This window comes from Anabrus simplex, chromosome 5, assembly GCF_040414725.1.
Source record: "Anabrus simplex isolate iqAnaSimp1 chromosome 5, ASM4041472v1, whole genome shotgun sequence".
Classification (NCBI taxonomy): Eukaryota; Metazoa; Arthropoda; class Insecta; order Orthoptera; family Tettigoniidae; genus Anabrus; species Anabrus simplex.
In genome coordinates this window covers 202,575,836-202,598,601 of record NC_090269.1, presented here as the reverse complement: position 1 = coordinate 202,598,601, position 22,766 = coordinate 202,575,836, and the positions used below count along the sequence as shown (strand labels likewise).

Sequence of the window (22,766 nt, the reverse complement as noted above, 5' to 3'; positions counted from 1 at the left end):
GATCAGAGGAAGTGTACCCTCTGGCTTGACAGGTAGTAATCAAACATGGCTGCATGCAAGGACATTACTTAGGATGAAAATCACATATACCAGAATATTAATGGAAGTGTTAGTTGCTTAGCAACCTGCCCAGTACAGAATGTATTGCGGGTTAGAGTGAACCTTCGCCTGCAATGTTTGTAGTGATCATTTAATTAATTTGAGATTACTCAAAGTTCGTTGAACTTAGAGATTTATCAGTGTCTCATGATTCACCGGCAGGTAATTCTGGAGAGAATAAAACAAAAATGAAGCAAATCGGTCGAGTAGAACAGATCGACGGATTTGCCAAAGCTGTTTTTAGTAAACCGTTTTAATAGGAGGGTCGAGTCATACGTCATGGCAACTATTATTTTTTCTCGCGAACAGGAGATAACACGGAAAATCTGAGATATGCATTTAGAAATATATGGCATGTACTGTACTTATGTATAGTGCCTGCAGACAAATTCTTACGTCAGGAGATTCTCGTAGGAAAGTGACAGAACACAGGCCATTGGTAAACATTGTTTTATTATGGTATAGACTGCAAATATACAAGACTACGTGCAAAGGACAGGTCTCCACTGGTAACAGACCTTCGAAATAATCACCCAAGGTTTCCACTGTGCGTTGCCAGCGGTGGGGCAGGCACTGAATACCACTCGCTGCATGTGTGTCGCTAACGTGTGACACCTCTCTCTGAAATGCTGTTACGATGTCCTATTTCGTAGCAAGCCGTTGTCCACGTAATGGCTTCTTGACTTTGGGGATTAGATCATAGTCACATGGGCTCAGATCAGGCGAATAAGGCGCGTGTCGAAGAACCTCGCATCCCCACCGTTGTAAGCGACACTGAACGATGGCTGCTGTGTGAGCTGTAGCGTTATTGTGTAGTATTATGACGTTGTCCAAAAGATCTGGACGTTTGGTTCACACTGCACGACGCAATTGGTACAACAACAAAAAATAGTGATAAACTGCATTGACAGTGTGCCCCTCACGCACTGGATGACACACAAAAACACCTTGAACATCGTATTCCAGGATTACCATAACCGTATTGGGCCACTGATTTTGTCCAACCTTGAGTCTCCGTGGTGACACCTGACGACGCCATTCACTTGACTGTCTCTTCAGTTCAGGTTCATAAGCACGTGCCCATGTTTCATCGACTGCAATAATGCGATTCAACATGGCTTGTCCTTCTTCCTGAAACCTCTCCAGATTGATGCGACATGTTTCATAACGAGTCCACTTCTGTCCCTCAGTTAAGTGACGTGGCATCCACTTTGCACACAGTTTACGCATCTGTAGGTCCTTGTGTAAAATACGCCTATTGTTGCCGCTGGTATTGCTGTATGTTCTTGAAATTCCGCTAGAGTTCAGCGTCTGTCTTCATGTAAACACTGATCGATCACCATTATCAGTATATCTTTGTCCTTGGACACTGGACGGTCTGTGCGAGGCAAATCGGCAGTTGATACTTTACCCCATTTGAACCTCTCCACCCACCTCGCCACTGGTATATAGGGCATGGCATGCACACCTAATGCTTCCCGCAGCTCTCCATGGCATCGGCGCGCATTTCTGCCGCGGAGAACTGCTATTTTAAGATACGATCGTTGCTCCTGCTTGTTAACTTCCATTTCGTGACGCTCTCACTCACACACTGAAGTTGGGGGCATGCTTAGACACACACTGTTGTTTACATACACCATCTAGTGGCATCATACGCAACGACATACCGTACGTTTCCAAATGCATATCTTAGATTTTTCGTGTTATCTCCTGTTCGCGAGAAAAAAATAGTTGCCATGACTTATGACTCGACCTACGTATATATATTACTCGATAGTAATATTTCATGGGTATATTGAATACGTACCTGCTCAAAGTGATGTGTCAGGAAATGCAGAATGAATCATAAGTAAACATTCGCATTCCCGTACACAGACACCGAAGGGTTTTGTCTTTGTTAGTGGTATGATTGAACTGTTTGTGCAACTCAGTAATGGCAACTACTTTTTTCCGCACGAATGCGGGATCTACCAGACAAATGGAAATGTGCAGGTGGAAGTGGGAAGCGTGAGGTGTTGTGGAATGTATGAGTAATACCGAGTAGGTTTCCCGGGTGCAGGATATAAAGCGAGTGAACTGTCAGCCAGAAAATCCTTGTGTTACGTAATGTTTATTCTCTTTTTTCTGCTATTGGCTTTACGTCGCACCGACACAGATAGGTCCTATGGCGACGATGGGACAGGAAAGGGCTAGGACTGGGAAGGAAGCGGCCGTGGCCTTAATTAAGGTACAGCCCCAGCATTTTCCTGGTGTGAAAATGGGAAACCACGGCAAACCATCTTCAGGGCTGCCGACAGTGGGGTTCGAACCCACTATCTCCCGAATACTGGATACTGGCCGCACTTAAGCTCGGTAATGTTTATTCTCAGAGAGTACTGTAATCTCTACGGTAAACTCTCAAAGTCGGTCCACAACACGTTGACAACGATGCAGGAAACGTCGGATTCCAGTCGCCTCACCATGCGTGAATGTTGCTATCGTTTCACAGCGTCGGCAATGTCCGCTCGTGTCCCACGCAATGGTTCTTTCACTCTCCGAAAAGTCAAAATCGCACGGAGACAAGTCGGGTGTGTACGGCGGGTGTTCCAGTACGCCCCACGCTGTTCTTGCCTCGTCACATCCTGTATGGAGCCTGACTCTCTATTGTAGTCCCGTCGCCCTGTGTGTGGTACCTGTCCAGCGCACTGTCATCTCGTGCTGTGCCCGTGTACGATGAGTGTCATGTTCTCCAGGACATATGACCGTTATATGGTAGCACAGTACAAAAGTTAAGAAAAAAGAGTTGGTATGACTTAAGCCCCAACCCTTATAGATATATCTGCAACCCATTGACATTGTCTTTAAAATATGATCAGGCTACATTTGGCTTATATTGGAAGGTGACCAACTGCAGTAGTCTCTACTAACGGTATTCTTGAAAGATGTTGAATAGCATGCGTCTGGATAAGAGTTGGATCGTTTTCGAATTTTATACATTCTTTGGTCACATGTAATTTATCAACGAAGCTGCTCAATGGACTACTGCGCATGGTGGTATTAGTTATTATGTGACAGTATCCGCTATGTCAGTTCCGAGCAAGTTGTAGCGAGCTGGTCTTGTCCCGCCCACAAGCAAGCGACGTCACAGCTGAGCTACTGCCCGCTACCTCCGCGATCACTCAGGAAGGAGGAGCTTGTAGTGGGATGTGCTGGTCTCCCGCTGGTGCCTCTCTGGGAGCCGCTAGCGATGATCAGAAACCTCGAGACTATTGGGGAGCGAGAGATTTCTGGATGTATCCAGCTTCGGAACCGTTCTGAAACCACTGGCCTCCCTATTTAAGGCGGGCCAGAGCAGTGAATTCCGGAGTGCATTCAGTTCGGTCTGAAAGTGAGTGCAACTCTGGACAGTGACAGCTCGAGCTGAGGTTGACCCTGAGTTGAGGAGACTGTGTGGATTGTGTCAGCCCAAGTTGTGGTCTTGGTGTGCCTGTGCAGTTGTGTTAATAGATCTTTTTTTCTATTTGCTTTACGTCGCACCGACATAGATACCTCTTATGGCGACGATGGGGTAGGAAAGGCCTAGGAATGGGAAGGAAGCGGCCCTGCCCTTTGTTAAGGTACAGCCCCAGCATTTGCCTGGTGTGAAAATGAGAAACCATGGAAAGTCATCTTCAGGGTTGCCGACAGTGAGATTCGAACTCACTATCTCCCGAACGCGAGCTCACAGCTGCGCGCCCCTACCGAACGGACAACTCGCCCGGTCATAGTACTCTTAAGCTGGTCTTTATAGCGTTTCAAAGGAGCACCTTGAGTCCTTTTGCCATGACCATTCTCATCGTAGTGAAGTTGTTTAGGCAGTCTGCTATCATTCACAGGCTGGATGTGACCAACCTATCTAAGCCGATGAATGATGATGAAAGCTTCTATGTTCTTTATATACCGGGCGAGTTGGCCGTGAGGTTAGGAGAGCGCAGCTATGAGCTCGCATCCGGGATTGAACATGAAGACTCTGTGCCGAATCTTGAAGGAATTTTTTCCTTGGTCATCCTTGGCCTTTCTTCCCCGTGATATTTCCTTCCAGTAGATTGGTAAAAAGGGTATTGTGTCGCAAGATGTGGCTAGTGAATTTAGCTCTTCTCCTTTGGATAGTTAAGATAAGTTTTCTCTTCCAGGATCAAACTAAGTAGGAGGTTTACTTTCTTCAGACTGAATACAGGATTCTTGGATTTCTTGAAAAGTAGTAGAAAGGATAGTTGCCCAACAGCATTCCCTCTTTAAACAATAATTATCACCACCAGCAATTGAAGATCTCGGGCGATTCTATTAGAAATGGCTACATTGTTTGGAGTCATGTAAAACTACTTGCTTCCTTACGTGCTTGAGACTACGACAATACCACAATGATGCCATTGCATGAAAATAATTTTTATTGTAAGAAAAATATTTAAAATATGTTAATCTTACCTGGAGGATCAATCATTAAATCCAGTTGTCCTGTATACACCACCACGTTCAGACTTGTTTCGTTCAGCAGCCTCTCCACTGCGAACAGAAATAGAGTAAAACATGAAGTATTTTCCACTTTTTTTTTTACAAGTTGCTTTACGTCGCACCGACAGAGATAGTTCTTATGGCTATGATGGGATAGGAAAGGTCTAGGAATGGGAAGTAAGCGGCCGTGGCCTTAATTCGGGTACAGCCTGGCGTGAAAATGGGGAACCACGGAAAACCACCTTCAGGGCTGCCGACATTGGGGTTCGAACCCACTATCTTCCGAATAGGCCTACTGGATACTGGCACAGATTTCTATAATGTAGCACATTATATAATATCTCCGGTATAGATTATTCAATCTGCCTTTTTTGTTCATATAAATGAATGTATTATGGTCATCTTGTCTACTTGTGTGTGTGTGTGTGTGTGTGGTAGGGATATACTTCTACTTCTCCCTAGCGGAATTGTGCATATTATTTTTTTAATTTTCAGAGTAGTTGATAGTTTGCTAAAAGAAACTGGAATTCATTGAAATATTACACTAACAAACTGTGCTTTGTAAAACAAGGAGCTAAATACACTTACACAACGTCATGGTTGCCCAGCTCAGTAGCTCAGACGGTTGAGGCGCTGGCCTGCTGACCCCAACTTGACAGGCTCGATCCTGCCTCAGTCTGGTGGTATTTGAATGTGCTCAAACACGTCAGCCTCGTGTCGGTAGATTTACTGGCACGTGAAAGGACTCCTGCGGGACCATATTCCGGCACCTCGGTGTCTTAAACCGTTGAAGTAGTTAGATGGACGTAAATCCAATAACATTATTATTATTATTATTGTTACCGTGTTTTAGCGGTAGGTAGAGGCGTAAGAAGGTGCGGGCGTGAATGGGTTTCAAACTACGGAATCAAAGTTAATGTAAAAGTAATTTAAAATTTAACTAGGTTATATTTTCTTTTCAAAAACAAAGCAATAACAGACATGGCAGGTACAATGTAGCAAAACAAGGGGAGATACAATATTTACAGGTTTTGGGCTTCATGCCCTGACTTCTGCGATCAGCTCAGTTTTACCACAAACACAAGTTTTAACAGAGGGGCAGAAAACCCCATTCATCCCTAGGAGCCCCTGGCTCCGAATTACACAGAAAAGCCTCCACGAGGCATATGACACTCCATTTTCAAAAGAGCGATCCGCTCTTAAAATTTAAGCCTCTCAAAGGCCAAACCAAACTCTACCTTCAAGCTGTCCTCTAAGGACGTATTCACAGGGGTAAAATACCCAACCTACAGAGGTCTATTACATGAAAAGAAGGTTGATTACATGACCTCTAAAATAACAATTTGAGAGGAGGCGATCTTGCACTCCTAATACACTTTGTTTTTTTTTTTAAAACCTAATCTGGCTCTGGGCCGCTAACGCAAGGGCTAATCCCATACTACAGAGGTGACTTAGAGAAGAACACTTTACATTACATAAACGAAGAATAGTTTGAGAAAATAAGTTCACCTCAAAACAAATGTGAGTGGGAGCTCGAGAGGGTTAGCACTCTCTATCCCAATATGTAGCCTTACAAGAAAAAGATGAAAAGAGTAATTACATTTTAGGAAAAGGTTACATGATGGAAATGCTTCGAACCCGCCGCGAGTGTTAAACTGCCGACCTAGCAAGAAAAGAAGTTATTAATAGGCCATTACCTGGTGTTGAACGGCTGAAGAAGAAAGAGGCGCTTCCCGCCTCCTGCTATGTACTTAATACACTGAAAGATGGAACAGAAGTGGCCCGGAGACCCCAAAATCAGCAGTTTATATCCTCTCGCGGAAGATTCTAGGCGTTAGGGGAAATAAAACACCCTCCCTCAAAGTTTTTATTGGCTAGGGAAAAGAAACCCCTACATAGAGGAAGAAGAAACACATTATTGGTGGAAAATTAATTAAAGAAATTCGGGATTGGCTAGATCCAAAATAAGGGGAAAAAGAGGGGTATACAGCCAACTTAAACAATGACAGAAAGAAATTTAACAAAGAACAAACTCTTGAAATAAAAATTTCTCCAACAAAATAGTTCTTTGATTTCGCACTAGGTTGCACTATTGTAATTCTTCAGTAGTGTCCTCTAGAAGAGAAAGTTCACACTTCTTACTTCAAGCGAAACAAAAACACATCAAAAGTGACACAGTTCAAAAACTCAAAATTTTCCACGTGGTGACATCTTCTGAGAAAGTAGAGAATTAATAGAATAGATAAAGTTCAACCTTCCTCCAGAAGAGGAGTTTCGACTGGCGCAACTTTTAAATAAACGGTGTAGAGGTGTACCGCCCGGTACAGACCTCCCCCCCCCCAAAAGTTCCTCCAGGGGTGACACATGAAATCAGTTTGAAACAAAGTCCAAGTAATGATGTTGATACGAAGATAGATAGCAGAAGCATTTACAAGATTTCTTAATTCAGTTTCAAAATATTGTTGTTGCCGGTGAATGAAAGTCTTTATGTTTGTAGAATTTGAATTTCTGAAGATAAACTTTTAATACTTAAAGGTGAAGAAAAATTTTGCAATGTCCACCAAATATTGTGGTTGAATTCCCAAGTGTAGTTATTGCTTATGGTGACTGTCCATGTAGTTGATGTAGATTGAGTCGAATGGCCGGACCGGCCGTTGCAGCTTGCGTCCAACGGAGGCCGCTCGGACCCCTCAAGTACCCTGAGATACCGCTCGCCCGCACTATGAGGGGAGTAGAGGTGTTGAAGTACGCCGCGCCCGCGGTGAACAGATACAGGCTGCGGGCATGTAGCAGGTCGTGCGCCGCACATCAGCCTTGGCCGGGAGGAGAGCTCCGGCTCGCCGTGCACATGTCGTCCTCGCTGGAGAGGAGGGGGCCCATCCCCCTCCCCAGTCGCTGCACGGCGCTGCGCGGCTGCGGGGGCGCTGAAACATTAAAGCTAGGCGGCAGAATTGTGTTGGACAATCATTTTCTTTGAGGGTACAGGCTTGTGGAGAGGTTGAGGGGCCAGCGGCGTGCAGATATTCATGGTATTCATTAAGCCACTGTGTAGAGTGGAGCAGGAGACGGGAGCGTGGTAATGGCCGTGGCAAAGACAGGATGGCAGTTTAATGGGTCGGGGCAGGTTTCACAAACATGCTTACATAAGAAACAAAATCCTATAGAAGGGGCAGAATGCCTTAAAAGTGAAACTCAAAAAAAAAAATATAACCTTCATATCCTTTCAAAATAATATGAAGCAAGTTAACACAGAAATTACACCGGTTTCACCTGGGACAGGTGAACCCTAAATATCCTCTCGGTGGCTGGATTACTTAGCAATAAGGTAACCGGCGTAAGAAAATCGAGAATGATACAAGGCCCATGAAATCTGGGGGCAAGCTTGCCCGCGGGAACAAAATTTTTGACCATAACCTGGTCACCTACCTTCAAGGTGGTGGGTCTCCGTCCACGATCATACCTTTCCCTAACCTTTTCATGAGATACTTTAAGATTAGCTTTAGCCTTCTTCCAAAGATCTTTAATGTTGTCCGGATCTATTGTCTCGGGCAGAATGTCATTCAGAGACCAGAGGTTAGAGAGCGGCGTGTTGGGAACGAACTTAAACATCAAAGAAGCTGGAGTAAATTTGTGAGATTCATGAACCGCCGAATTCAAAGCAAAAGCTAACCAATGCAGGGACGTGTCCCACCTAGAATGATCTCCATGATGATAGGCAATAAGTGCGGACCTGAGATTACGGTTAACCCGTTCAGCCAGAGATGGTTGAGGGTAATAAGCAGATGTAGTTACATGAGAGATGGACAAGTCAAAACAGAATTTACGAAACAGATTTGATGTAAAAGCTTTAGCATTATCAGATACAATGTATTGGCACGGACCAAAAGAAGCAAAAATAGAATTAAGGCAAGTAATGGTGGACTGGGCGGTAGCCAGCTTAGTCGGAAATAACCAGGAAAATCTTGTAAAACCATCTACACACACAAAGATGAACTTGTTGGCATTACCCTTTGACTGGGGGAAGGGTCCCACATAATCGATATACAGGCGTTCCATGGGGCGCGACGCTTGATGAGAAGACAAAAGGCCTACTTTAGTGGACATGGTGGGTTTACTGATCAAACAAGATTTACAAGCTTTTACAAGTTCCCGAATTTCACCGTCCATACCTTTCCATATGAACATTTCACGAATCTTTTCACGAGTTTTAAAGATTCCAAGATGCCCCCCCAATGGGGTCTCATGATAGTATTTGAAGATCATAGGTACAAGAACCGCTGGAACAACAACTTTCATCAACTTATCATGCCTCGAAGGGCAACATAGAACACCATTCCTCAGAACATAAGGGACAGCATGTTCCCCAGAAGAAAGGGTTTCCATTATCGGAGCCAGCGTCGGATCTTCACGTTGGTATTTCTCAATATCCCTAAAAAGCATGGGAGCATCTGTTAAGATGGCATTAACACCAGATAGTATGGACTCGGAAGGTGATGAACTATCGACCGGTTCGTGGGTCTCTACGTCGTTATGAAACATACGGCTGAGTCCATCGGCAACAACATTTTCAGTACCTCTGATATGCCGTACATCGAATTGGAAGGCAGAAATACGGATGGCCCAACGGGCTATACGACCTGTACGACGCGGCCTACCTAAGACCCAGCTTAAGGCTTGATTATCTGTCTCCAGATCGAATTTGACGTGTTCCAGATAGAGACGGAACTTTTCTAAGGCGAATAAGACTGCCAAACCTTCAAGCTCATATATGGAGTACTTTGCTTCTTGAGCTGACAATGTCCTAGACGCATAGGCGATGGGTCGCCTCCCTAGTTCAGTCTCTTGAAGAAGAACTGCAGCTACTGCTGACGACGATGCGTCGGTTTGGACGATGAATTTCTTCGAGAAATCAGGCATAGCAAGTACAGGGGCATTACAGAGAGCTAATTTCAGATCTTCGAAAGCGGCTTGTTGAGAAGGTCCCCACTCGAATTTGATGCCTTTCCTACGAAGAAGGTTTAAGGGCGCCGCTCTATTAGCAAAATTAGGAATGAACTTCCTGAAGAAATTCACCATGCCAATGAACCTGGCGATACCTTTAATGTCCTTGGGAGGTTTAAAATCACGGATGGCCTGTGTTCTAGAATGATCGACTGCTACACCATCAGGTGACACAATATGCCCTAGGAATGACATAGAGGGCTTAGCAAAGGCAACCTTGGACAACTTAACAGTTAACCCAGCCTTACGAAGGCGATTGAGAACTTCTCGCAAATGATCTAGATGTTCTTCAAAGGTTTCGGAAAATACGACGACATCATCCAAGTAGTGATATAAGTACTCAAATTTGATGTCGGAAAAGACCCTATCTAGTAGCCTAGTGAGCACAGCTGCCCCCGTGGGGAGCCCGAAAGGCACGCGGTTGTATTCATATAAATTCCAGTCCGTGGCAAACGCTGTAAGATGTTTAGACTCTTCGGCAAGGGGAATTTGATTATAGGCCTGATTCAAGTCCAAGATGGTGAAGAACTTGGCCTTACGAAACCATGAAAAGCAAGAATGAAGGTCAGGAAGGGGCACAGATTGCAACACCACCTTCCGATTGAGAGCCCTGTAATCAATGACAGGCCTGAAGCCTCCTTGGGGTTTCGGGACTAGAAAAATAGGCGATGAATACGCTGACTTAGAGGGCCTAATAATACCATCCTTCAACATCTGATCGATGATTTCTTTCAGAGCCTTCATTTTAGGTGGAGGTAGCCTATACGGTGGAAAACGGACAGGAATAGAATCCGTGACCTCAATTTTGTATTCAATAAGGTCAGTAACACCAAGAGTATCAGAGAACACCTCGGGAAACGACTGACACAGTTTCCGAATACTATCAGCCTGCTCCTCAGGTAGATGTCTAAGGTCTAACAACATCTCATCCTGGGTAGGCGAAATAGATGAACATGATACAGAATTACACTTTAACAAGGGAATTCTACAATTGGACGCAAATTTGAATGTGCACGACCTACTCTGGAGATCGAGCACAAGACCAGTGTGAGAAATGAAGTCCGCTCCCAATATGATGGGGCAAGACAAACGCTTGGCCACAAACAATTTGATCTTCCATGTAAATTTAAAAACCCGAATTTTGACATGTAAGAAACCTAGAATTTCTAATGGAGACGAATTAGCCGAAACATATTTAACAGGAGATGAGTCATAGTCAGGGAGTTTACAAACAGATTTCAATTTAGAATACCAATCAGCCGAAATAATGGAACAAACACTGCCTGAATCTAAGAGAGCTGTTATAGGCTCGTTATTTAACTCAATCTTAAGAAAAGGAACAGGTGCGGGGGTATCCGCCGCGATCCTAAGACACTCTTTGGGGCATTCAAAAAAAGAATTTGAAGATTGCTCATTCCCTGAATTCTCGACCTTTTTGCCCGGGGCTGAGCCTTGGAAAGCAGAATTAGTCGACTCAGCCGAAGCCGCTAGTCACTTTTTATTATTGGAATAGCTGGAATTTGCACCAGAAGTTGAGCAGGAGGGGGTGCTATTTGAGTTTGGGCAATTCTTGGCGATATGTGAGAAGGCCCCACACTTAAAACAGCCTTGTGATGACCCTGCTCCATTCCTTGTCCCACTTGACTTGATCAGAGGACACTTATTCCGCAGATGTTCAGGCGACCCGCAAGCATAACATTTACGGGGATTGACTGGTCGGCGAGGTGGAGGCCGAGTGTTACTAAAGGAAGGCGGGGGTTCTTTCGCGACACGCAAAGAATCGGCGTATCTAACTCCTTCCGCTGAGACGGCCAATGCTTCAAGTTCAGAGAAGGTTTGCGGACACGCCGCGAAACACAAATATGACCTGTAGGATGGCGAAATACCTTCTACAATAGCCTGCACAATCTGATCTTCAGGAAAGTGCAGAGCAAACACCCTAGTGTAGAATTTGATATCTTGAATGAAATCAGCCAAGTTTTCATCCAAGCGCTGTACACGGTAATAGTACTTCTGAATCAGGGAGGACCTGGCCCTAGCCGGGATGAAGTTCGCTAGCAAATGGGCATGGAAATCCTCAATAGATGATTGCTCGGCAATGGCTCTTACGATTTTATCAGAGAGAATACCAATAGCATACGGATAGATAATTTGCAAAATTTGACATGGCGAAAGAGAAAAAACAAGAGCATGATCCTGAAATTCCACTAGAAATCTTAAAAATGAAATTACATCACTGGTGGTGTTGACGGAAAACTTAGAGATACCTCTAAGCAACATTGCCAATGGATGAGGCAAGCTACTGAACCCAGGTGACATAGTCGTTAAAGGTTTCAATGGCAAAGAAGTTAATTCAGAGCGGATGTTACCCAATGACGCACGGCGTTCAGATTCGTTGTTCGATGGGGCAGAGATAGTTTGAGCCGCAACGGTTATCCTATTGACTTCTCCCTGAGGAGGCTCTTCATCACTACCTACGTTCACTGTGGCGGGTTGATCAGTTTTGGGAGGAACTTCGCCGGTTAGCAATTGAGTGACCTTATTAGACAATTCAGAAATAGTTTCAAGGAGCGTATTAGCGTCCTTCCTCTGAACGTCATTCACCTTTAGAGACAACAGATCATTAACTCTATTTGCAAAGTGATACAGCCTGCCTTGCACACGCTTAATTTGATTAGGAGACGGATCGTTTTCATCAAAAAAGCTGACTACAGATGCTAGCCCAGTAATATTCTCGACGATCGTGGAAAGAGAGTCATCAATTTCTTTCTCTCCCAAATTGGGGATGGAAATGGGCAAATCAAGGGACTCTCTAAGCTTGTTGGTGTCGATTGCAACCGTGCCTCCAGATTGCACATTTCTGATAGTTAACTCGTATATCAACTCCTCTTTGCGCAAATAGTTAAGGAGGAGAACATCGCGAGGGCCGGGCATGATGACAGAACAATTTTGAAAAACTCAAAAATTCCAGCAACTGAGACAATTGTTAGAGTTCGAATCAAAGCAATGTTTAGCCGTCAAAAGGGGCTAAATTGAGACCCATTCAACCACGCTCTGCTACCACTTGTTACCGTGTTTTAGCGGTAGGTAGAGGCGTAAGAAGGTGCGGGCGTGAATGGGTTTCAAACTACGGAATCAAAGTTAATGTAAAAGTAATTTAAAATTTAACTAGGTTATATTTTCTTTTCAAAAACAAAGCAATAACAGACATGGCAGGTACAATGTAGCAAAACAAGGGGAGATACAATATTTACAGGTTTTGGGCTTCATGCCCTGACTTCTGCGATCAGCTCAGTTTTACCACAAACACAAGTTTTAACAGAGGGGCAGAAAACCCCATTCATCCCTAGGAGCCCCTGGCTCCGAATTACACAGAAAAGCCTCCACGAGGCATATGACACTCCATTTTCAAAAGAGCGATCCGCTCTTAAAATTTAAGCCTCTCAAAGGCCAAACCAAACTCTACCTTCAAGCTGTCCTCTAAGGACGTATTCACAGGGGTAAAATACCCAACCTACAGAGGTCTATTACATGAAAAGAAGGTTGATTACATGACCTCTAAAATAACAATTTGAGAGGAGGCGATCTTGCACTCCTAATACACTTTGTTTTTTTTTTTAAAACCTAATCTGGCTCTGGGCCGCTAACGCAAGGGCTAATCCCATACTACAGAGGTGACTTAGAGAAGAACACTTTACATTACATAAACGAAGAATAGTTTGAGAAAATAAGTTCACCTCAAAACAAATGTGAGTGGGAGCTCGAGAGGGTTAGCACTCTCTATCCCAATATGTAGCCTTACAAGAAAAAGATGAAAAGAGTAATTACATTTTAGGAAAAGGTTACATGATGGAAATGCTTCGAACCCGCCGCGAGTGTTAAACTGCCGACCTAGCAAGAAAAGAAGTTATTAATAGGCCATTACCTGGTGTTGAACGGCTGAAGAAGAAAGAGGCGCTTCCCGCCTCCTGCTATGTACTTAATACACTGAAAGATGGAACAGAAGTGGCCCGGAGGGGGACACGGAAAGAGCCTCCCCGAAGAGTGTATGATTTACATTCGGGCGTTCCCTGGGCAACGGTGAGGTGTTAACACCGGCTGATCTTTCCAATCCAGAAGTAACATCAACTATTATATAATGACATTCATAAGTCGGGAAAGGTTCTTTTCAGAACCGAAAATGACCATCATATCTATAAACATAGAAGGTATGTCAACTTGTAAACAACAGCTCTTACAAGAACTTTGCCAAACAACAAACTGTGATGTAATATGTGTACAAGAAACTCACAGGGATGTACACCAACCACGTCCTAGAATACCAGGTATGAAATTGGCAGCAGAGAGACCGCATGGACGATATGGTAGTGCAGTCTTCGTCAAGCCAGATCTCCAGATTCTCTCCACATCAATTACAGAAGAAAATGATATAGAATTGATCGCAGTGGAATTGAGCAATTCGGTTATAGTTTCCATCTATAAACCTCCTAATGTAACATTCTCATTCATGCCACCTAACAATCTCGATGATTGGAAGGTATCTTTCTTCATTGGTGACTTCAACAGCCACAGCAGTATTTGGGGTTACGAACAAGACAACGAGAGTGGTGAGAATGTTTTAGAATGGGCTGAGGAACACCATCTGTCTCTTATCCATGATAGCAAGCTCCCTTCTTCTTTTAACAGTGGTAGATGGAAGCGGGGTTATAATCCAGACTTAATATTTGTGAGCGAAAAGATAGCACATCAGTGTGTTAAATCTGTATGTGCTCCTATTCCGAATACACAGCATCGCCCAATAATGTGTCAACTGGTAGCTGCCATTAGACCTCAAGAGGTCTACTTTAAAAGGAGATATAATTTTAAGAAAGCTAACTGGGAAAGATTCACCAACTTACTGGAAGAGAAGATCAAACCACTCAATCCAATTCCAGAAGCGTATGAACAGTTTAATAATATCATCAGGGAGTGTTCTAGAGCTACAATCCCTAGAGGATGTAGAACAAACTACATACAAGGTCTAACTCAAGAAACCTCTGCCCTCTTAACAGAGTATCATAAACTCTTCGAAGAAAACCCTTTCAGCAATGACACCATCACAATGGGACAACAAGTAATCTCTTCTATTTCTGAAGTAAAACGGGCACAGTGGTCAAGGTTGATGGAAGAGATTGACATGGGTAGAAGTAGTCAAAAAGCTTGGCGATTACTTAGACGACTCAGTAGTGATCCTAATAAAACTTCAACACATTCCAGTGTCACAGCAAACCAAATAGCACATCAACTTCTACGAAATGGACAACCATCAAATCCATGTCGGCTTCAGAATAAAGGAATTGAGAGGGATTATGAGCAGGAGACAGATACACTCACTAAACCTTTTACTTTATCTGAGCTGAACAGAGCAATAAATCAGTGTAAGAATGGTAAGGCTGCCGGCCTAGATGAAATATGTGTTGAGCAAATTAAGCAATTTGGACCTGTTGCTAAACAATGGTTACTGGAACTGTACAACAATTGTATAAACACCTGCAAATTACCACGTGTGTGGAGGAAATCCAGAGTAATCGCAATTCTCAAACCAGGAAAAGACCCAAATGATCCAAAAAATTACAGACCTATCTCACTGTTGTGTCATCTGTACAAGATCTTAGAACGGATGATCCTGGAAAGACTTACTGTAATCATTGAACCACTTCTTATTCCAGAGCAAGCAGGATTCCGTAAAGGAAAAAGTTGTACTTCACAGGTCCTCCATCTGACACAGTATATCGAAGATGGATATGAAAATCATAAAATCACAGGGGTGGCTTTTATCGACTTATCTGTTGCATATGATACAGTTAATCATCGTATACTGTTGCGCAAATTATACAACATGACAAAAGATTACAAGATGACTCAAGTAATTTGCAATCTTCTCCAAAATCGTAGGTTCTTCGTTGAATTTCAGGATCAGAAAAGTCGATGGAGGAAACAAAAGAATGGTCTGCCACAAGGCAGTGTTCTCGCCCCTATGCTCTTTAATATCTATACGAATGACCAACCTCTTCCAGTTGGCACCAGAAGTTTCATATATGCGGATGATCGAGCTATTGCTACTCAAGCAAACTGCTTTGAGGTTGTAGAAGAAAAGTTATCAGAGGCTCTTTCTGAACTATCCTACTACTACAGAGGAAATCAATTGAAGCCTAACCCATCTAAAACTCAGGTATGTGCCTTCCATTTAAAGAACAGACAGGCGTCAAGGAAATTGCAGGTAGTATGGGAAGATACTCAACTAGATCACTGCCCAACACCTAAATATCTAGGTGTAACATTGGATCGTGCTCTCACCTACAAACAACACTGCATGAACATCAAGCAGAAAGTGTCGGCTAGAAACAACATCCTTCGCAAGTTGTCTGGAACCAATTGGGGTACACATCCAAAGACGTTGAGAACTACAGCCCTGGCTCTGTGTTACTCCGCTGCAGAGTACGCTTGCCCTGTTTGGTACAGATCAAGTCATGCTAAACAAGTTGACATTTCTCTAAATGAAACATGTCGACTCATTACTGGCTGCTTGAGACCAACTCCACGAGATAGAATCTACTGTTTGGCTGGAATCGCCCCACCAGATATAAGAAGAGAAGTTGCATCCGAGATGAGAGAACTAAAGCACTTGCCTCATGTGCACACCCATTAAATGGATATGAACCTGCCCACCGAAGATTGAGGTCTAGGAGGAGTTTCCTGAATACAACCGAAGATTTAAACGAATCTGCCCAATCCACACGGTTGAGATTATGGAGAACTAGAAATCCTCAACTTGCTGATTGGATGCTACCAATTGAACATCTCCCCCCAGGACACGAGGAACATTGGTCTACGTGGAAATCGCTGAACAGGCTTCGCACTGGGGTTGGTAGATCAAGAACCAATATGGTAAAGTGGGGCTTTCCTGGCACATCCAGGCAATGCGAATGTGGTGAAGACCAAACCACAGCCCATTTCATGAACTGTAGTAAGTGTCCTTTAAGATGCACAATAGAGGACTTGATGGCTGCAACACCTAATGCCCGTGATTTGGCAAAATTTTGGGCAGACACTATTTGATATGTATGTCATTAAGTACCATTATGCAATGTAAAATGTATGCTTCTGATACGAATAAATAAATAAGTGGCCCGGAGACCCCAAAATCAGCAGTTTATATCCTCTCGCGGAAGATTCTAGGCGTTAGGGGAAATAAAACACCCTCCCTCAAAGTTTTTATTGGCTAGGGAAAAGAAACCCCTACATAGAGGAAGAAGAAACACATTATTGGTGGAAAATTAATTAAAGAAATTCGGGATTGGCTAGATCCAAAATAAGGGGAAAAAGAGGGGTATACAGCCAACTTAAACAATGACAGAAAGAAATTTAACAAAGAACAAACTCTTGAAATAAAAATTTCTCCAACAAAATAGTTCTTTGATTTCGCACTAGGTTGCACTATTGTAATTCTTCAGTAGTGTCCTCTAGAAGAGAAAGTTCACACTTCTTACTTCAAGCGAAACAAAAACACATCAAAAGTGACACAGTTCAAAAACTCAAAATTTTCCACGTGGTGACATCTTCTGAGAAAGTAGAGAATTAATAGAATAGATAAAGTTCAACCTTCCTCCAGAAGAGGAGTTTCGACTGGCGCAACTTTTAAATAAACGGTGTAGAGGTGTACCGCCCGGTACAATTATTATTATTATTATTATTATTATTATTATTATTATTATTATTATTATTATTATTATTATTATTGTACCGTTCATATCTTGCGCCAATTGAAACTTCTCTACTGGAGAAACCCGGAACTTTAGCCACCGAACTTACTCTACTAGTTATCAGAAGATGTCACTGAGTGTTTTTGATTTGCTTTTGTTTTTCATTGATCAAGAAGTGTGCACATTCTCTAACAGATGTCTCTACCAAAAACTATGGTAATACACTCTGGCGCAATGGAATGAACTCTCTTGAAGAAATTTTGTATTCATAAGTTTTGTCTTTACTAAATTTTGTTCTGTGGTTTGTGGGTTGGTAATATTAACTCTATCTTTCCGCCTGTTTTGAATTTAACCAATCGGTAATTTCTGTAATTAATTTTCCTCCAATCATAGCTTTCTTCTTCAAATTTCCATGTGTAATTCATGGTCTTCCAATAAAAATTGAGGGGGTGTGTCTACTCTTTATTGAAAGGTCTCGAATTTTCCACGAGGGTATAAAAACTGCTGATTTTCTTGTCTCGGGGCCACTAGTATAACATCTAACTCAGTGTGTGAATATGTAGCAGGGGGCGGGAAGCGCCTCGTTCTTCAGACAGCAGATCTTCAACAAGGTAATGGCCTTTTAACATCTTTATTTCGTGCTAGCTCAGCAGTTTAACTCTCGGGGAGGGTTCGAAACCTTTCATATGTAAACTATTAAACATGTAAACCCTTTTCCTGGTAAACTTCAGTTTTCTTGAACTTTAATTCGGGGATAGAGAGTGCTTTACCCTCTCGAGCTCCCCTTCATTTGAAATTGAGGTGACTACGTTTTCATAACCGTTTCTTCTCTTCCTTAATGTATTAAAGTTTTCTCATACGAGTCACCTCCCTAGCTTGGGATTAGCCCCTGTGTATCGGCCTAGCGCCACTTAAGTTTTGAAATGTAGATTTAGGAGGGCAAATTCACGCCTCCATCCTTTTGTTTTGTCCCATTTAAATTAACCTGGTTTTTGCACACTAAGGCCCAGTAGATTGGGTACGAGATACCCCAGTTTCTTTATTATGCCTTGATGGCAGTTTGCGTAAAAGTTTGTTATTGCCTTTATAGGCTTGAAAGATCGAGAGCGGGTCAGCTCTTTATGGTGTTGTGGTAAAAGTGCCTTAGAGAGGCTTGAAATGTAAGGTTGGGAGCTAATGCTCCATGTAAGTAAGGGTTTTCTGCCCTTTGGTGTTTTGTGATTGTTAGCTGAGAGCTCAAGGATTGATGAATTTGGGCCCGTAGCCCAGAATTTGTAAAGACTACTTAACTGGTGCTTTCTTGTAAAGCGGCATTGTACCTGATTTTCTTTGTTATTTCCCCCTAGTGGAAACTGTTTAAATTTTTCTCTTGGTTGTGTACCTGACTTAACTTGTTATTTGTTGTACGCTCAAAATTCTATGTCACCATTGTTAAGTTTTGAAAATATAACCTTGTTGAAATTTTAATTCATCTTTCGGACTTGTAGTTAGACCCATTCCAGCCCGCACCTTCTTTCACCTCTGACTTCCACGGATAACTCCGTAACTATTATTATTATTATTATTATTATTATTATTATTATTATTATTATTATTATTATTATTATTATTATTATTATTATTTCATTTTAGCCTAGAGTGGTTCTTCTCAGGAGTGTTGATGTCAATTTTACCCACGTCGAGCACTGCTCTTAAAAATAATTAATTCAAAATATCGCCATCGTGTTTCAGTAGTGTTATGAGAGCAATGTAACACGTTAAGGAACAATAATGATGTCATCCATACAAACCGAGATCAACGCCCCTGGTTTTTGAATAATTTCGGAACCACCGTTGAGCATTTCAAAATATGAAAGTTTTAAAATTGAAATATATACTAGAAAATACTTGCGATTACCGTGTATAATTTCTCATTGTAAAGAGGAAAGACCAGTGTATCCAGCAAAACGTGTCCGTTCCCGGTATAACGTCATCGAGTGATGTGTGGCTGAACCATCTTTCTTTCCTTCTTTCTTTCCTTTTTTCCTTTCTTTCTTTCTTCCTTTCTTTCTCAATCCCTTTACCCTCCAAGGTTGGCTCTTCCCTCGGACTAAGCAAGGGATCCAACCTCTACCGCCTCAAGGGCAGTGTCCTGGAGCGTGAGACTTTGGGTCGTAGGATACAACTGGCAAGGAGGACCAGAACATCGCCCAATGGCCTCACCTGCTATGCTGAAAAGGGGCCTTGTGGGGGATGTTAAAATTGGAAAGAATAAACAGGGAAGAGAGAAGGAAGCGGTCGTGACCTCAAGTTAGGTACCATCCCGGCATTTGCCTGGAGGAGAAGTGGGATACCACGGAAAACCACTTCGAGGATGGCTGAGGCATGAATCGAACCGCCTTCTACTCAGTTCACAAAAGCTCACAAAAGCCTTGCGTTTGATGAGGACAACGTGCTATGTGATTGGTCGAATTACATATTCTCCGACGAGATTGTGTTTTTCTCGGTGAACGATGGGTCGGTACACATGTTTCGTCCTTTCGGCACCCAACACAATCCATCATATGTGATCGAGCATCGGCCCTCAGGCCGTGCATCTATTGCGTGTTGGGTTGACTGAGCTCTCGGGGATAAGGATGTTGCACAGAATCGAACAACGTCTCACCGCCAGGCTATATGTGAACATCTTAGACAATATTAGCTCTAGTATCCATCGCGGCGGGCAAATTACTTAGCATATGCATGATTACATATTGTTCCCCCAAATTCTGACGCATGCCTCTCCTAGTCAGAGGCTTGTCGTGACGTACTCGGTTCCTTGTACTCTGTGGCCCATTACAGTTCCATTTTTTGTGTATTATTGCTGATCTTCCTTCCGGTACAAAAATGTCAAGTGTCGGGCTAACATTTAGAAAATGCTGATATGTCTACAAATCTTTTAAAACGTTACAGGATCGATATCCATATCGATTCTCTTAACAGTCTATAGAGTTAGTTGCCACCTCTTAGACATGTCCACTTTCACACGACTGGCACTGATATTACCCATATTTTTCGGTATATCGGATGATGGTATAGAACAAAAGGTCGTCATGAGCTATTTTCTTGTACAAGGAACCGCAGTGTTAGTGGCTTTACGTTCCACTAAGTACTTTTACGGTTTTCGGACACGCCGAGGTGCCGGAATTTAGTCCCGCAAGAGTTCTTTTACGTGCTAGTAAATCTACCGGCACGAGGCTGACGTATTTGAGCACCTTCAAATACCACAGGACTGAGCCAGGATCTAACCTGCCAAGTTGGGTTCAGAAGGCCAGTGCCTCAACCGTCTGAGCCACTCAGCCCGGCAAACCGCAAGAGAGATACATCGACTTTTATGCTTTAGATCCCTTCTGAAAATACCCCCTCCTCTGGTAATTTTGGCTATTCTACTCGGGCACGTAACTCCCTTTGCTCACGTGGCACGCAGTAATAATACTATCTGTTTGTTTGTTACAGCATCACGGAAAAACGAATATGCAGATTTTCAATAAACTTGCTATTTAAGTTCCGAAAATGATAAATAGGATCTTAGCCAGTCCTTGTCAAAAAAGGAAGTCACCACGAGAAGTGCTTCAGAGGGAGCATGAAACAAATATCGGCATATCTCCCTTAAGGTTCGTTTTACAGGAAAAATGATAATGACAAAATTTATTTAGAATATCATTTACGAACTTTATCCTATACTTTTTATCGATATAGTGAAAATATGGGAACTATCAATGGCAGTCACGTGAAAGTTTGTAAGTTCAATAGGCGATAAACAATTCTATGGATAGATGCCCTGGAGATTATACGGTCAGGTTTTAAAATCTTTGTACATATATCTGAAATTATTTTCTGAATTTTAACCATCAGCACTGTTAATACGATGCCTTTGATATTTTATAATGATTATGATTCGTTATTCGTTGGTCGAGAAACAGCCAAGGCCTTTAAATTTAGGAACACAGCTACAACTTATGAACACATACAATACATACAATAAACTGGAATGGATCTGTCTTACAACACTCATTCACGAATACATAAGAATTAGGCTTGAGGGAAAACGAAAAATAATTCAAACAAATTTAGTAATTAAAAAAAAAAGACATATGTAATAGCTTTGGTGATATAGTTGAATACAAATTTTGTGAACCTGTTGTCAACATTTCGGACACACCTTTAACCCAAGATGAAACCAACCTATTAAAACTGTGTCATAAAGACGATCTTAAACAAAACCTTGATAAAGCAACACTAAAACAGCTAATAACGCAGACTGAATCATCTATCCAAAGAATCCCAGACAACAAAAAAGGAACCGTAAGACACTTAGTAGTAAATTAAATTGAGAAAATAAAAAACAAACCAATGAATGAAAACAAAGGAGGTAGTTCACACTAAAATCTAAAATAAAAAATAATAACTTAATTGTAACTAAACAGACAAGGACAGTGTCACTGTTATCTATGTACCGGGAGGCACACCTATACGCTGCGCATTCAAATTCAGCACCTGATGAACTCCTCTATTGGTAAAACAGTGAAACTGAAACTACACCAACTTAGAACTTTACTCTGAAGATGTCAACACAGAAATATGATGTCATTTTTTTATTGTGCAGTTTCCTAACCTGAGTGAATTTCTACTTGTTTTGTTTGACATTCATCAAGAAGTTTGGACATTCTTCCACAGGTGACACCACTAAAATCTATGATCATGCGCCCTGGTCCGAAGTGAAAGAACCTATAATTTAAAGGAGTTTTGTATTTTTAGTTATTTTTAACTAACTGATGTTCATTTATTTTTGGGTTGACAATATTTATCTTTTCTTTCCGCCAGTTTTGAATCCAACCAATCACTAATTTCTGTAATTTATTTTCCACCTACCACAGGCTTCTTCTCCAATTCTGAGTGTTACTTTTGTAATCTACCAATAAAATTCAGTGGATGTGTCTTGATTAATTGTGAATGATCTCGAACCTTCCCTGAGGGTTTATAAACTGCGGCTTTTCTCGTTTCTTGGCCAATTGACCGTCATCTTATTGAGTGTGTGTGTCAAAGCAGAAGGCGGGCGCCTCTTTCATCGGTCAGCAGTACATCTACAAGGTAATGGCCATGTAATATCTTTCCTTCTTGGTACCTCCGCAGTTTAGCCCGAGGGAAAGGTCCGAATCTTTAACTATGTAACCAACTTTTCTAAAATGTAAATCTTCTTTCGGTTAATGTAAAAACTTCGTAAACTCTTTAACTGTAAATCGGGAATAGAGAGTGAATTACCCTCTCGAGCTCCCCTTCATCTTGGTATGAGGTGACTACGTTTATAACTCTTTTCATTCTGTAATGTGAAATCATTACTTCCTATACGAGTCACCTCAGTAGTTTGGGAAAGCCCCCGTTTCGCTGGCCTAGTGCCCTTTAGATTTTTAAGTTTTCACTATCTTGGAGCACTGT

At 42.3% G+C, this 22,766-nt stretch overlaps 1 protein-coding gene across 1 annotated transcript in view; it reads right to left on the bottom strand.

Moving 5' to 3' along the window:
• The window catches only part of LOC136874437 (retinoid-inducible serine carboxypeptidase-like), a 130,312-nt gene that overhangs the window by 14,188 nt on the left and 93,358 nt on the right, over positions 1 to 22,766 (bottom strand). Inside the window, exon 8 of the mRNA XM_068227802.1 lies at positions 4,543 to 4,620. Within this exon, the coding sequence (XP_068083903.1) occupies positions 4,543 to 4,620 (78 nt within the window). The remainder of the gene's footprint in view (positions 1 to 4,542; positions 4,621 to 22,766) is intronic.